Raw genomic sequence first — 14,517 nt, forward strand, 5'->3', positions numbered from 1 at the left:
GCTTTCTAAGCAACATATATATGTAATACGAGATACCATCGCCATTAAATCTCAGCCACAAATAAATATTTTAGCTATGATGTGACAGGTTTCCCAAGAAATATAAAATGCATTGTGATATTACGAACAGAATTACCAAACTTTTATCAGTCATTTCTCCTGTATAATTCTCTGATGACATGATATCCATCTTTTCTCACTGCTGAGTGCTATCTTAACATATTAATGGTACAATAATCTGAATTGAAATGATAGTGGCAAACCATGAAAAAGAGCTGCACAACTGTCTTATGGTCTGACTGTTAATTTGGCTATTCAGAGATATCTGGATTAAGCAATGCCGAGTTCCAAAATAAATGTATTTACCAATATATTTTGAAACTCTAACCTAAGTTAAAGCACATTTAATTTTTTTTTTTTTTTTTTTAGTTTGTTTTTCCGAAATAGTTATAATAATAAGTTTTAGAAATATATACATGCAATAAAGTTGTAAACTGTATGGCATGTTTAATGCTTCCAACTCCTGTTTGTTCAAACTCTATGAAATACAATGTTATATTTCATTTTGTGTATAAAATAAAAATTTAGTTGAAACTTCTAAAGCATATATATTTTGCAGTATCTTAAACATAATTTTAGTAATATGAAATGGAAAGAATAATTTGTCATTAAAAATTTTGCCTTTCTATTTATAGTATCTGACAGCTATATTGCATACTGAACTGAGAAGCAGCAATAAATTTTGATAAAATTTTGTCTTTCAAATAAATATTTCTATATATACAATAGTAAAATGCTGTATACAAAAAAAGTGAAGTAAATCAGGTCAACGCATAGCATCTTCCCAGACGGTTTTCCGTTTCTCGAGATATTTTGTCAATGTGACTCCAGATTTTGATCTGTCCTATACGAATTTTAGCACTTAAGCATAGCTGAGGAACCTGCAGTTTTCACCATTTTTGGCAAAATCTCTGACTTAAATTTCTAGGCACATATAGCACAATGTGCCTCCCTTAAAGTTAGCTCTTTTTTTTTTTTTTTCCTTTTAGTATTTTGGTGCTGAGGTTGTGTGCAGTGCTAATTTTGTGCAGTTCTCTGATTTTTAAGCAAAAACTGGTTGCTGTTTACACAAGAACAAAAGCACACACACACACACAAAAGTGTGCACATCTCATATGGGAAAAGAAGAATGTAAAAAAATGGCATCACTGAAGCATCCTCAACCAAACGTGTCTCTCTAGTTTCGGCAATGAGTTTGCACTTTTTGGTAGGGATACAGATAGTTGGGAAGTACCGAGCAAACTTATATGCTTTACTAATAAACTTTAAATAGTTTCATTTTCTTATTTTAACCCTTTGCAGTCATATATCTACTCTCAACCACCAAAGCATTTTTACCGTTCCATTCATTTGTCTGGTGTCAACTACCACGGGAAAGAATCATATTGATCTCATATTATTTTAATTATATTAAGTAGAGAAGCTTCATAATGTTGCATGTTAAGTGTCACTGTTCGTTAAATGAAAATTAATTCTGAGCATAAATCATTTATAACGAACAATTTATGTAACTACTTTAAAATAAAAATTCTGTATTTCCTATGACTTATTTTAAATTCGCTGAAATTCTGGGTAGTTGGTTATGGTTACTGCAAGATATATGAGAACTATTCTTCGTGGGAAGGTTGTTTTTTTGAGAGGGCTTTCTAAAAGGTATTCGTTCACATATTCTATTATCAAAGCTTGCATGCTATATATGTCAGCCAAACCAACAGTATATGTATATTAGAGGGTGTAACAGAACTGGTGGTAAAGCATTTAAGGGTGCTGGTGATATGAGACATCAAAAGCACAGTGAGTATGAAAAACATGAAAACAAGAAGTCATTTTAATCACAGATATTTACAAGAAATAGTGTCCTATATTTAAAAGAATTGTTTAAATGGATAACCAGCAGCAGCAATATATGCATCAGAAGGACAATGGATCTCATCTATGAGATGCAGATTGACTCTCCTGTCATTAGAATTAGCATCGCTGCTGCTGAGGTATAGCATATGCTGGGCATCTTTCAAAGTCACCATCATCGTGATGCATGTATTGCTGTTAATAATAATTTATTTGAACAATTCTTCTAATACTATCAAACATTTTTTTTAAACATTCATGACTAAAGCGACATTGTGTTCTCCACATTCTTTGTACTTACTAAGCTTCCATAACACACTGTATTATGAAAAGTATAACTTATGCCATCATGCTTTAGAATTCTGACACATATATATATATATATACATATACACATACACCAAAGAGCCATTATATTATGACCACGCTATAATAATGAGCTCGTCCAGGAACAAAACCACTATGCGTGCACAGCTGATGTTGGATGGCATCAAAGTCTTTCCAAACATAGCACGATTAGCGACATATTGGGAAAAGCAGCTGATTTACCAGACTTTGATAAAGGTCAAATCATTATGGCTCAGCGACTTGGAACATCAATACCAGAAATGGCGCATTTAGTGGGGTGTTCGCATACAGTTGTGAGCACATATCGAAAGTGGTGTATGGATGGTGAAATGACAAGTCGCCGGCACATTGCTTCCAGAGAAGAAAGGGGATTGCTATGCATTGTTTGCCTTGACTGAAGATGTACAGCAGTGGCAATCTAGCCAGTGTTTCTCAACCCACTGTGCAGCACACATTGTTGCGTATGGGCTTATGCAGCCGAAGCATGTTCCTGCATTGACTGCACGCCATTGCCAGCTGCGTCTGCAAGGGACCAAGAAACATCAGAATTGGATATTAGAAGAATGGAAAAAAGTTGCATGGTCTAACAAATCACGATTTCTGGTCCATCACATCGACAGGCGGGTGCAATACGCCAATTTCCAAACGAAACCCTGGCTTCCAGATGCACAGTTGGACGGAGACAAGCTGGTGGTGTGGGCAATGTTTTTATGGAGTACATTAGGACCCATAATCCCCATAGAACAATCCCTGACGTCTGTGCGCTACACGAACATCTTTGCAGACCAGATTCACCCATTCATGACAGCAGTATTTCCGGCAGGGGATGGTGTTTACCAACAGGATAATGCACCATGTCATAAGGGTCGAATCGTCAGGGAGTGGTTCGAGGAACATTCCAGCGACTTTTCTTGGCCTCCAAATTCACTTAACATTAATTAAATAGAGCAATTGTGGTGCCCCCTGAAAAACCAAATTCGTGCTGCCATGCTACCCCCTCGCAATGTGCGGGAATTGCAGGACCAGCTGGTGAGCGCTCTTGTTACCAGATACCGCGGACTACCTGTCAGCACCTTGTGGAGTCAATGCCACGCTGAGTTTTGGCAGTTTGAGGAATAAAGGTGGTCCTACATGTTATTAACAGGATTGTCATAATGTAATGGCCCTTCAGTGTATATACTGATGGTAGGCTAAAAATCACTACTCCTTGAGTTCATGTTATAAGTTACATAAGATCACCTAGATGTTTTGCAATATATTCTAGTATTTTTTGTTTGTACTAGCTGATAAAAATAAAAATGAGGCACACTACTCATATAAAAATGATACAGTTATTCAATTAATATAATCAGTGGTATAGCTAGGGTGGGGCAAGGGGAGAGATCTATCCTGGGGATGCCACATTGATGTTTTCCATTCTTGGCACACAGAAAGGACCACAAAAACTTCAGTTGTTTGCAGATGCTGAAAACCCTAGCTATGCCTCTGAACATAATTAACAGTAATATTAATGATAGATAAGCAAGTTGCTTTGTTCCTGAAAAAATATATGTATATTAGGTGCATTTTACAATGTTACTGCCAAACTCAAACTATTATTTTTTAATTTATCACTGAAAAATATAATTTTATTAATAGCTTGACTTTTTTTTCTGATTTTCATCTGCATTTTAGTTATGGTAGTGTATTCGGTGTGGTGTGGTGTATTTAATTATGGCAAAGCACACTAGGGCTATCTGCCTAAGGGGAGGGATGCCTTTCGTGGAGGACTTTCTAAGGGAAACTGGCTCGTATACACGTTACACATGGGGAAAACCACGAAAACGCCCATGCAGCCAGCCCGTTCGCGGGATTCGAACCTCGGACCGAACTACCAGTGTTCAGCGACTTTACCGCTCGGCCGCTGGTGGTAGTGTATTCAGTTTTTTATTGCATTTTAAAAGTTTTTTTGAAAGAGCCATGGATTTATTTTCTGTTTCTAGAATTGATAGAATCTGTTTCTGGAATAACATTTGAAAGTTATGATACCAAAATTAGTTTCATTATTTTGTAAAAGACTTCTACTCATACATGGGCTTATTACTTTACGGTTGGAATACTTGTTGTGTAATTTAAAATTTGTTCATTGTTTATTATACAAGGTATTCAATTTAAAAGTGGACTCTTCATAAAAATGGCATGTGTGCATATTTATGAAACATACCTTGTTTATATACGTCACATGTTGGTTTGTTTATTTAATTACAACAAAAGACTTGAAGGCTGTCTGCCTAAAGGAAGGGATGTCTTCATGGAGGACTTTATAAGGGAACTGACTCATATGCATATTACACATGGGAAAAACCACAAAAACGCATATGCAGCCAGCCCATTTGTCTGAATCGAACCCAGGTTTAACAACGAGTGTTCAATGACTTTACCAGTTGGCTGCTGGTGGGCCACATCATATGTTAATATTGTTACGAAATGTACAGGAGCGGTAAGATGGCTTCCCCACAAAGCAGTTTTAGGGTTGCCATAAAATGGCAAGGAAAGGCAGGGTTGCCACATTTGGCAACACGCCATGGACGGATGGAGAGCCTTCTGGAACGAATTCTTACCAGTTTAGCACAGAATGTTCTTGAACACCAGCCAAAAGCTATATAAACCCTGCTGGTACGCGGAGAGTTAGTATCGAGTTGGTGTCTCGTCTAGCGAGTCAATCCCTGCGGAGTCGATCGAGTTGACAGCCAGGCAGCGAGTGCCGTTGAGTGCACCAAAAGAGTCTCGTAGTGTATTGCGGTTAGTGCATCGTCAAGAGAGCGTGTTGAGCTCCGGGAATGATTGAACTGAAGAGTCGGGATCTGTGCTCTGCGTGTCATAGAGTGCATCACGAGTTGTAGCGTGGAGAGTCTCGAGAGTATGTGGAGTTCCGAGAACGACCAAGCAGGGTCGGGAGCTGTACTCTAGTGCATTGACGTGAAGCTGTCTCCACCGTGATAGCCTGATAACCTGGAGGCTGCGTTGCTGATCGTGTCAGTGTGTTTATAGTACTTCATTGACAACTGTAAAAACATGTTTTGGAGCTGTCCTGACAATACCGGCCAATAAAGTGTATTTCGATACTTCATTAAGTAGTATTGTCATTATTCACTCCAAATCCTCACGAACCCCATACGAACGTGAAGGAAGAAAATAACATAACAACTGGTGTCAGAAAAGAAAAACGTAACAATATAATGCCCCAATTCAGTGCATTTGTATACATATTTTGGTGACAAATTGAAGTTTATTCATATGTTATATTCTGAATTGCTGCAGCGATGTTCATTTTCGATTCTTTTTAAGGTGTGAATAATTTTTAACAACCAAGTTTGTGTTAAACATCTCCATAAAAAATAATCTGGACCGGTAAGAAGTAGAGATCTCGATTGCTCTAGTTTTTAGATACAATTCTGCTTTTAAAACCTCCTCCAATGTTTTCGTGGTGGAATCTACTCTGAAACATTTTGCATTATCTTGCTATATTTAGTAATGATGTTCATTCTTTTGCAATGAAACAGCGAATGACTAGACAGTATCTTGCAAGGTTCAGCATTCATTGGAAAAAAGAATGATAAACAAGTGCAAGTTTTCAAGGCTTCATGCTTTGCAAAATTTGGCCACAGACATATCCATTTTGATGAGACCATTCCTCATCTGGAAATGTTGCCACAAATTAAGGTCTTGCAAAACAACAGAGATATGGAACACAATGTGACAAATTCAACACCTGCTCTGTGCAAAAGTATCCACGATTGTCGATGATAAAATAGTAGACCTAATATGGTGATTTCAAAAGCTAGAATGTCGTATCATTAGGCTGGTTTCAAATCTCAGAGAAGGTACAAATGCTTTGTAAATGTATAGTGATTTTCTGGCATGTGAACATTTAAAATCTACTGAAGCAGAAGTCCCCTTTAGAGGCTGGTGTTAGAAAATGAGGGTTAAGATACTCTCGGATTTTCCTAAATTGTTCCTAGTTGAAACTCAGATAAAATTTAGTAAAATGATTCTGTCACCAGATATGTGCTGAGGCCGTGGTGAATGACCAGCTGTTCACTTGCCCCACTCATGAACATTCATGAAGCTGCTGCACTGCTAGTATGTCCAAGTGTGAAAATCAGCAACAGCAAAAAATACATATCAAATACTGTAGTGATTTTAATTTGATTTCAAGATTAAGCTTTGGAGACTTAAATTTTAAGATTTATTTTACAAGAAATTAATTAATTCATGGAAGCAATATAGTCATATTATTTCATATAGGTAGGTTTTTTTCTCTAATGACGGTGGTAAATGTTATGAAAATTGGATAATATTTCTGACTGAAAAACCACACTCTACAATTTTAGCTTCTTTTCCTATTAATACTCTAGTCATAAATATTATTCAACATTCATAAGAGGATGCTTTGAATCTTCCGTTTTGTCTCCAATGATCTAATTTCTCCTGTATTTCTGATCATGCTTTCTGCTATAATTACTATAATTACTAAAGAGGGGCATGTTTATGTAAGCAACCTTATGTTTTCAAATAGATCTGCAGATTGGGAAGACATGTTTGTCACAATGTAACTTTTATTTATTACCACTATAAAAATTATATTTATTCTAGTACCTCTAAATTTTAATGATCAGTTTATTATTAAAACTTTTCTCATTTTTACAAAAGATATTACCTCAGAAAATTAGAAATTAATTTCATAAAGTTTTATATCTGAATATATCTGAAAGTGTCAGTAGGAAATTAATACATTTACCAAATGTAACTAGTTCAACTTTTTCTTTTAAATTCCAATTTCCAGAATGGGTGGGCTTTCATTTACAGTGTGTAAATTGAATTCTATTTTAACATAATTCATAAGACGACATAAAACTCACATTTGAATTTCTTTTATCAAATAAAGCCACGCAATAAAAGAAATTGGCAATCTATCTTCACATAGGAAAACATTTCCATTTTTTTAAATATATCTTCTTTTTAACATAAGCAATTTCACAGTGCTTCCAACCTCCTACGCATGAGGGTTGAAAAAAGTTATGCAAAATGAGAAAACTCAGTGTCCAGTATATTAGAAAGATGGTTATTAAAATTTGATTAATAAAACTGTATGACAATAAGTGATATCTGCCTAGAACAGGATATTATTTTCCAGGCAGTAGTTAAATTCAGTGCATCCAAAAAAATTTCATGGTATGTTATTAAATTTGAAGGTGAAATTACACGACCTTTTCTAGAATTACTCATATGTGAGCTACATGTAAAATTAAAAAAAAAAAAAAAAAAAATCCGTACTTTGAAATTTCCAACTTTATGTATTGAGAAATTCAAAGGTGGTTAACTTAATTGTCTTAACAGTACAAAACTGAAAAGTAATAGAAGCAAAAAATTGTTGCAAATAAGTATTATAATAAGGATAGAAGACAGAATTTACATATCTGAAGTACTTTTTCAGTGACTACTGAAGGACACTGAAAAGAAATTTGTTCTAATGCGCGAGAGGTGATGCTGATATTTATTAAACACATGTGGAAATATAAGCTATGTAGGTAGTCTAGGAGTTATAGGAAAATCAATTCGGTAAGCATAATTCTTAGCACTGAGTGTACGTAACATTCTTTTCATAACATTTATATCCATTAAACCAACCTCTGAAAATGTCTCTGAGTCTATGTAAAATTTTACTAGAAAGAAAATAAGTTTAAAGATTTAAATTACACATATAATAAAGTTGTAATGACATGTTTCAGGTTCTCTATTTCTATATTTCACTGAAATGTTATATGCAGACATCATACCTCGGTTTATGGAGATCAAAAGAAATATTGAAGATACAAACATATTTGTTTACAATGACTAATTACGATCTCCATCCATCTAAAGGTAAAGGAGGAAATAAAGTTTCAGCATTCTGTGTTTTTAAAAGAGCAGAATCTTTTTATAACAATGGCAAGAAAATTTTCACTTATTTTTCAATAATAAAAGATGAAAACAGTGTACAATAAAACGTTTTTCTAGAACATGGGGATTCACTTTCTTATGCACATCCATTTGTCAGGTGTAAGGTACATATGTACACATTTAATATTACTTCATATACAAGAATGCTAGGAAGCTGAAACCTAATATATATCTCTAATAATTGTGAGAAACTTATGAAAGAAAATTAATACTTGCACAAGTCATCAGAATTCTTAACACCATTTTCCATTAGACTTGTTCTTTATTAATTATATTTTCTGGTTTCGCATGAAAACTTCTAAGATGACATATTTCTAAAAGTATGCTGAAGGCTTATATTATTTTTATTCCAGATTATTATATTTTTCTCTTAGTGAATTATTTATTATATTAATCATTTATTAAAAGCATTTATTTAGCCATTTTTTATTACCTCTAAACATAGTGAAATCGATAAAATTGCATATTTGTCAATTTGCAAATTTTTTAACATTAAATTTTTTATTTGAAATTTGTAATCCAGACTTTCTTTTAGCAAGTTTATATTGTTTGTAATACATTCAAGATAAATGCTTTATAAATCACCAGGGAATATTAATATAATTTCTAAAAGAACATACATTTAAACTCTGCATAATTTATATAAAGCCTGTCAAAAATGAAAGTATTCATTGATGTGCATTTCAGAATACATAGTCGCACTGAAAGCTACCCAACATCCACTAGTGAAGACTTTGAATTTTATTTCAATTTTTTTTAATATTCCTTTTATTTCATTTCCCTTTTTATATTTTACATCTGTATGACATTTGTATAAATTAATGGGCTATGGAAGTTTACACAACAAACTCTTTCTAACAGAAATGATGAAAAGGTACATAAGCCATTTCCATGTAAACACTTTTCTTGTAAAGCAATTACCTTACTTTTAACAGCTTAAATTCATTCTTTAACCAAATACAAATAAGCTGTAAATAAGATCAGTAGGTTATTTAAAACTTATTCTACACAATTCCCCTTAGCTTTCATTCATAAAATAAATATTTTTCTATTGAAACTAACGCTGTTTCCCTTTAGAAGTCCACAAAGAGTGTTTGGCGTTCGTTAAAAAGCCTACAAGGCGATAACTCGCCATTCCGAAAATGACCGCCAAGCAGACGTTTCATCCAATGAGAGCAGACCGTAGCATAAAAAGTCTGTAGGCCTTTGTGAATATGCCGTTCACACGGCGACAAACATTAACTGCTTCTCCGAATTGGAGGTAGAACCAAAAAAGAAGGCTCTACCTCCAATTCAGAGGTAATTCCAAATCTGTTCTTAAGAGGGTTTAATACCCCTTTCTCATGTCGATTTTTAATAACACATGGCGCTACAAATATTGAGCGATAAAGACTCAAATCTGTAAGACTACCTACAGCCTAGTTACTATGACAACGATGCTTCCCTTCCTCTGTACTCGTTTGGCTGGAAAGTGAGTAAGCCATAAAACACTTAAACACATCCACTCAGTTGAACAAAAGACCTGCTGTCATTTCTTCTGTCTGTGACTCAGACTGCAGGGTATGTTTTGAACAGGAATAGAACTTTTCCACTTTTATGTTGAATGAAAGATATCTGTGAGATACGTGCAGCAGTCGCTATTTCTTTTCGCAAAATTTGTTCATCACGCTTTTCAATGTTGCGTAATGTTTCATAATTTACCGTTTTTCTGCGGAAGAAAACAGTTTTTAAAAATACTAGATTTTTAAGCATTTCGGTAATTTCATCGCGACATAAAAATTATATATAAATGATTTTATACTTGATGATATGTGTATACATATATAGAATGCACCTAATATTCCATTTACTCATCCATCCATAATATTCCATAAATATGTGTTAGCACTTTCCAGAGCTTTATATATATTTTTTACTTGTATTATAAAATCGTACAACACTCCTAATTATTATTTTTTTACTTCAAAAGTGGATAAATCATTATCAAATTTTTCTAGTACATGGAGAAACGGTCTATGTATCCATACACATAAACGTAATAAAAAATACTATTCTTGATTGAATATCTTTGGCACCAATATCAAGATGCAACAAAAATTCAAAATCAATTACTAACATGCATTTTATTACAAAAACACAGCAAGACGTATTATTTGCACAAAAATCTTAGTGTGGAAATAATTTGCGGCACATTATCTGAGATCCGCTTTGAATGAAAACTACACAAAGTGTTACAATGAACAATCAGTTTCAAGATTTCAATTGATACTGAAATGCATAAAATCAAATTGCGTTTCTATGTTTCAGGTTTATAAAATACGGCTGATAATTGAAGGGGCATCAGGTTTATAAAGTACAAGCGGATAATACATGATAAGGGGGAAGAAATTGCTAAATTACAAAATTGAATATTATATTTTAGTAAAGTAAAATGATACATATTATAGATACATCCGAAAAAACTATATCGTTGCATATATATATATATATATTATGTATTTATATGTATATGTACTCTTTTCCGGATGTAACTGTAATTACTTACTGAGCTAGTTTATCATCTTCCTGTAGCCGATGCATTTGGATTTGCTGTGTATGAATCTGTTTCATTGAACAGGAACAAATAGGAAACAGAATATTGAAAATTAAACTTGTTTTAAGCATTAGTAATTTATATACGTTAGATTGACTAAAAAGAGTATATTCATGCATAACGTATAAATAAGCGAAGTGAAAACGTTTTGACAATCACCTTTCTAGGATGATCATTTTTGAAAATAACCAGTACTGTTGATAACATAAACACCAGTATGATCTATCTGCCTAAGGGAAAGGATGCCTTCGTGGAAGACTTTCTAAGGGAAATTGACTCCTATACACATTACACAGGGTAAAACCACGAAAGCGCAGCCGGTCCCTTCGCGGGATTCAAAACTTGGACCGAACTACTGGTGTTCAGCTACTTTACCGCTTCGTGCCTCATTTCAGAGTGGATTCGCTATATATAAAACAGAGCAATGTGCTATTACCGTATTTAGCAGCCTGCCTTTTTCCTTGACCTACCATAAAAAAGTAAAATAGCAAAATTATAACAGCGTTTCTAAAAAGATGCTTTGCTGTATTCTCATTAAATCTTTATCATTCTGCGCTACTAAAAACGAAGTACGATAATTTCAAATTCAAAATTTTATAACATTACAGAAAGTGATCTCATGTCTTCTAAAAATGAAACCCCACATCTGTTTCTATCCAAGCGCTTACTTTCTAAACAAAAAATTTCAGTGTAACGTACGTTCAGTTTTATCTAACTTTGAACGGAAAAAAAAAAAAAAAACTATGTACATAACAGGCAAAGATATTAACAGCACATAAATTTACTCAATTATATTGTATTACCAGAGGAGAAAAAAATAATCCGATGAGATAATTCTCAGAGAATTCATAAACGCTAAATTAAGAATAAATTTTATAAAATGTTTACTAACGAATACATGTATTTGCATAGTAAGTTTCCTTTTTTTTAAATTTTTCCATCTTTATCACGTTTATCAGAGTGTCGTATTTAACTTCACAATTATGCTCCAAAATTTCATTTCTGTAGATTGGATGATTACCAATATATAATCCTACTAGTAACCAGGGCCAGTATTAGAGGTTTTTGCTGCTCACTACAATATCTGTGGCTCTTACTTCTGCCACGCGCCGCCAGTGGCTGAGTGGTTAAGAATATTGATTACTGGAAGTTCGACCTGGTTTCGGTTCGATCCCAGGCGAACCAGCTGGCTGCATGGTTTTTTTTCCCGTTGTGTAACATGAATACGAGCCAGTTTTCTTCAGAAATTAGGCTCACCCGCGGCCGAGCGGTTAATTCTAGCAGGCGAGCACTAAAGTCGCCTATTACTGGTAGTTCAACCTCGGCACATTAGCTGAGTTCAGCTTTGAATGAAAACAACATAAAGTGTTATAATGAATGATTAGTTTCAAGATTTCACTTGATACTGAAATGCATAAAATCAAATTGCGTTTCTACATATCAGATTTATAAAGTACAGCTGATAATTGTAGGAATATCAGGTTCATAAAGTTCAGCTGATAAATACATGAGAAGTGGGAAGGAATTCATAAATTACAAAATTTAATGTTTGTAACGAAAATTTTAAGCACGAACGTTCTTCATAAAGTTATGAAAAAAAAAGCAGTCAGTACCTTTAGTGCGGGTAATAATCACTACCAAAAATCAATGCTCTTCTGCCAATTTTTTGGTAGTTTTTCAAAACCTTCGGCCCAGAAACTTGATGGCCCTAGTCCAGACACAGGTCAACCTCATTTCGGGCGTCTTGTGCAGAAGTGAAGATAGGACCAGCAAGATGTAGCTGCAAGTGTGAAAAAAAGGTAGAAGTTTGAACATTCGATGTCGAGGTTATACGGTGGGTGTGGTGAAAGATGTATAGATGCACATATGGTATTATCTTGATGGAACGTTACCTTTCTGCGCCGGAACTCAATTTCCGGCAACTCAATTTTTCTCAATTTTCTTCTTTTCCTTGATAGCAGCGTCAACATGCACTAGCATCTCGTTGTATCCTTTACTGTCAAGGGTTTTACCTTTTTCCATATACTATTTGTGATTAATACACGGCAATCCCACCAAATACAAAAGAATGATCTTTTCGTTATTCAAATTACGCTTTACGATGTTGCCGATGGACTCACCGGCGCAGATCAACTAAATTTTTGGCCTATGTTGTTGAAAGAAATTTATTTTTCAACACAAGTGACTATCTGGTCCACAACTTTGTCTTTGCGTTGATATTCAAGAAGAATAGTGCAGGCTCGAACACGTCTGACCTTATCTGCTTGAGTCAGCTCATGCAGCGCACAGCTGACATTTATGTGATGCATAGTGCGACTAATGGAGAGAGACATTTTTATGGATAATACCACGGCAATCTCATCAGATCCAAAGCATGATCTTTTCGTTAGTCAACTTACGCTTTGCAACGCTGCCGACAGGCGCAGACCAGCTCCCTTTTCGGCCTGTATTGTTTGTGTATTGTCTGACCTTATCTGCTTGAGTCAGCTCATGCGGCGCACAGCTGACATTTATGTGATGCATAGTGCGACTAATGGAGAGAGACATTTTTATGGATAATACAACGGCATTCTCATCAGATCCAAAGCATGATCTTTTCGTTAGTCAACTTACGCTTTGCAGCGCTGCCGACAGGCGCAGACCAGTTCCCTTTTCGGCCTGTATTGTTTGTGTAAACTTGTCTAACTTTGAACGAAAAATTAACTATGTATATAACACGCAAAGATATTACAGAACATAAATTTACTCAATTTTATTGGATTACCAGAGGAGGAAAAAATACTCAGATAACTCTCTTAGAATTCATAAACGCTAAATTAAGAATAAATTTTACAAAATGTTTACTAATAAATACAAGTATTTTACAAAAAAAAATTTTCCATCTCTACATATACCACGTTTATCGGAGTGTCGCATTTGACTTTACAATTAAGCTCCGAAATTTCGTTGCTGTAGATAGGATGATTACCAATATAGTTACAATCCTACTAGTAACCAGGGCCACTATTAGGGATTTTTGCTACTCACTACATTATAAAATGACATTTTTGTGAACTTTGTACATATTGTTATAAATTTTGTATTTAGATAGCTCATTTTATAGAATTATAATTCAGATTATTTTATTTTCCCATGCAATGCAACATATGATAAATTTTAAGAGAAAACTATGGCGAAAAAGTAAAAATATAAGAGCACATGCATTTAACATTGAATAAAAGTTTACCTCAGTAATTTATATTTAATTTGAATAAATGTAATTGACTGCTATGTTAGCTGTAACCATTAATTCTACTCTTTTGCTTTCCAGAGATCTCAAAAAGCAGAAATTACTAGAATTTTTCGCGACTGATTTAAAGCTATAAAAGGCCAGATGGAGAACATCTCATCTCAGTTATTGTTTAGTTAGCTGCTGTTGTTATTTTTGATCGGATTAGCTTTCTCTGCACAGTGGATTGTGCTCTATTTAACGTTTTAGTAGTTTGAAGGATAACTACTGATTATTATTGCGTGATATTGTACGAATATCTCTGAGGGAAAAATCCAGCATTCTGTTATATTTCTTTTGATAAGAATAAATTTTATTGGACTTGTGCATTAAATCTGTTACAAACTCGTATGCACACAACAATATTTTTGAAGTTGGATGAAGACTTGTGACAAATGAGTGGGAGAAAAATTGCTTA

At 34.3% G+C, this 14,517-nt stretch overlaps 1 protein-coding gene across 1 annotated transcript in view; it reads left to right on the plus strand.

Annotated features, from left to right (window-relative positions):
• The window catches only part of LOC118190725 (uncharacterized), an 84,043-nt gene extending 69,610 nt beyond the window's left edge, over positions 1-14,433 (plus strand). Inside the window, exon 6 of the mRNA XM_085809033.1 lies at positions 14,142-14,433. Coding sequence (XP_085665159.1) covers positions 14,142-14,183 — 42 coding nt within the window. The 3' untranslated portion in view covers positions 14,184-14,433. The remainder of the gene's footprint in view (positions 1-14,141) is intronic.
• Positions 14,434-14,517: the final 84 nt, after the last annotated feature.

This window comes from Stegodyphus dumicola, chromosome X2, assembly GCF_044657685.1.
Source record: "Stegodyphus dumicola isolate Sdum_Otavi_A_Nest chromosome X2, ASM4465768v1".
NCBI lineage: Eukaryota > Metazoa > Arthropoda > Arachnida > Araneae > Eresidae > Stegodyphus > Stegodyphus dumicola.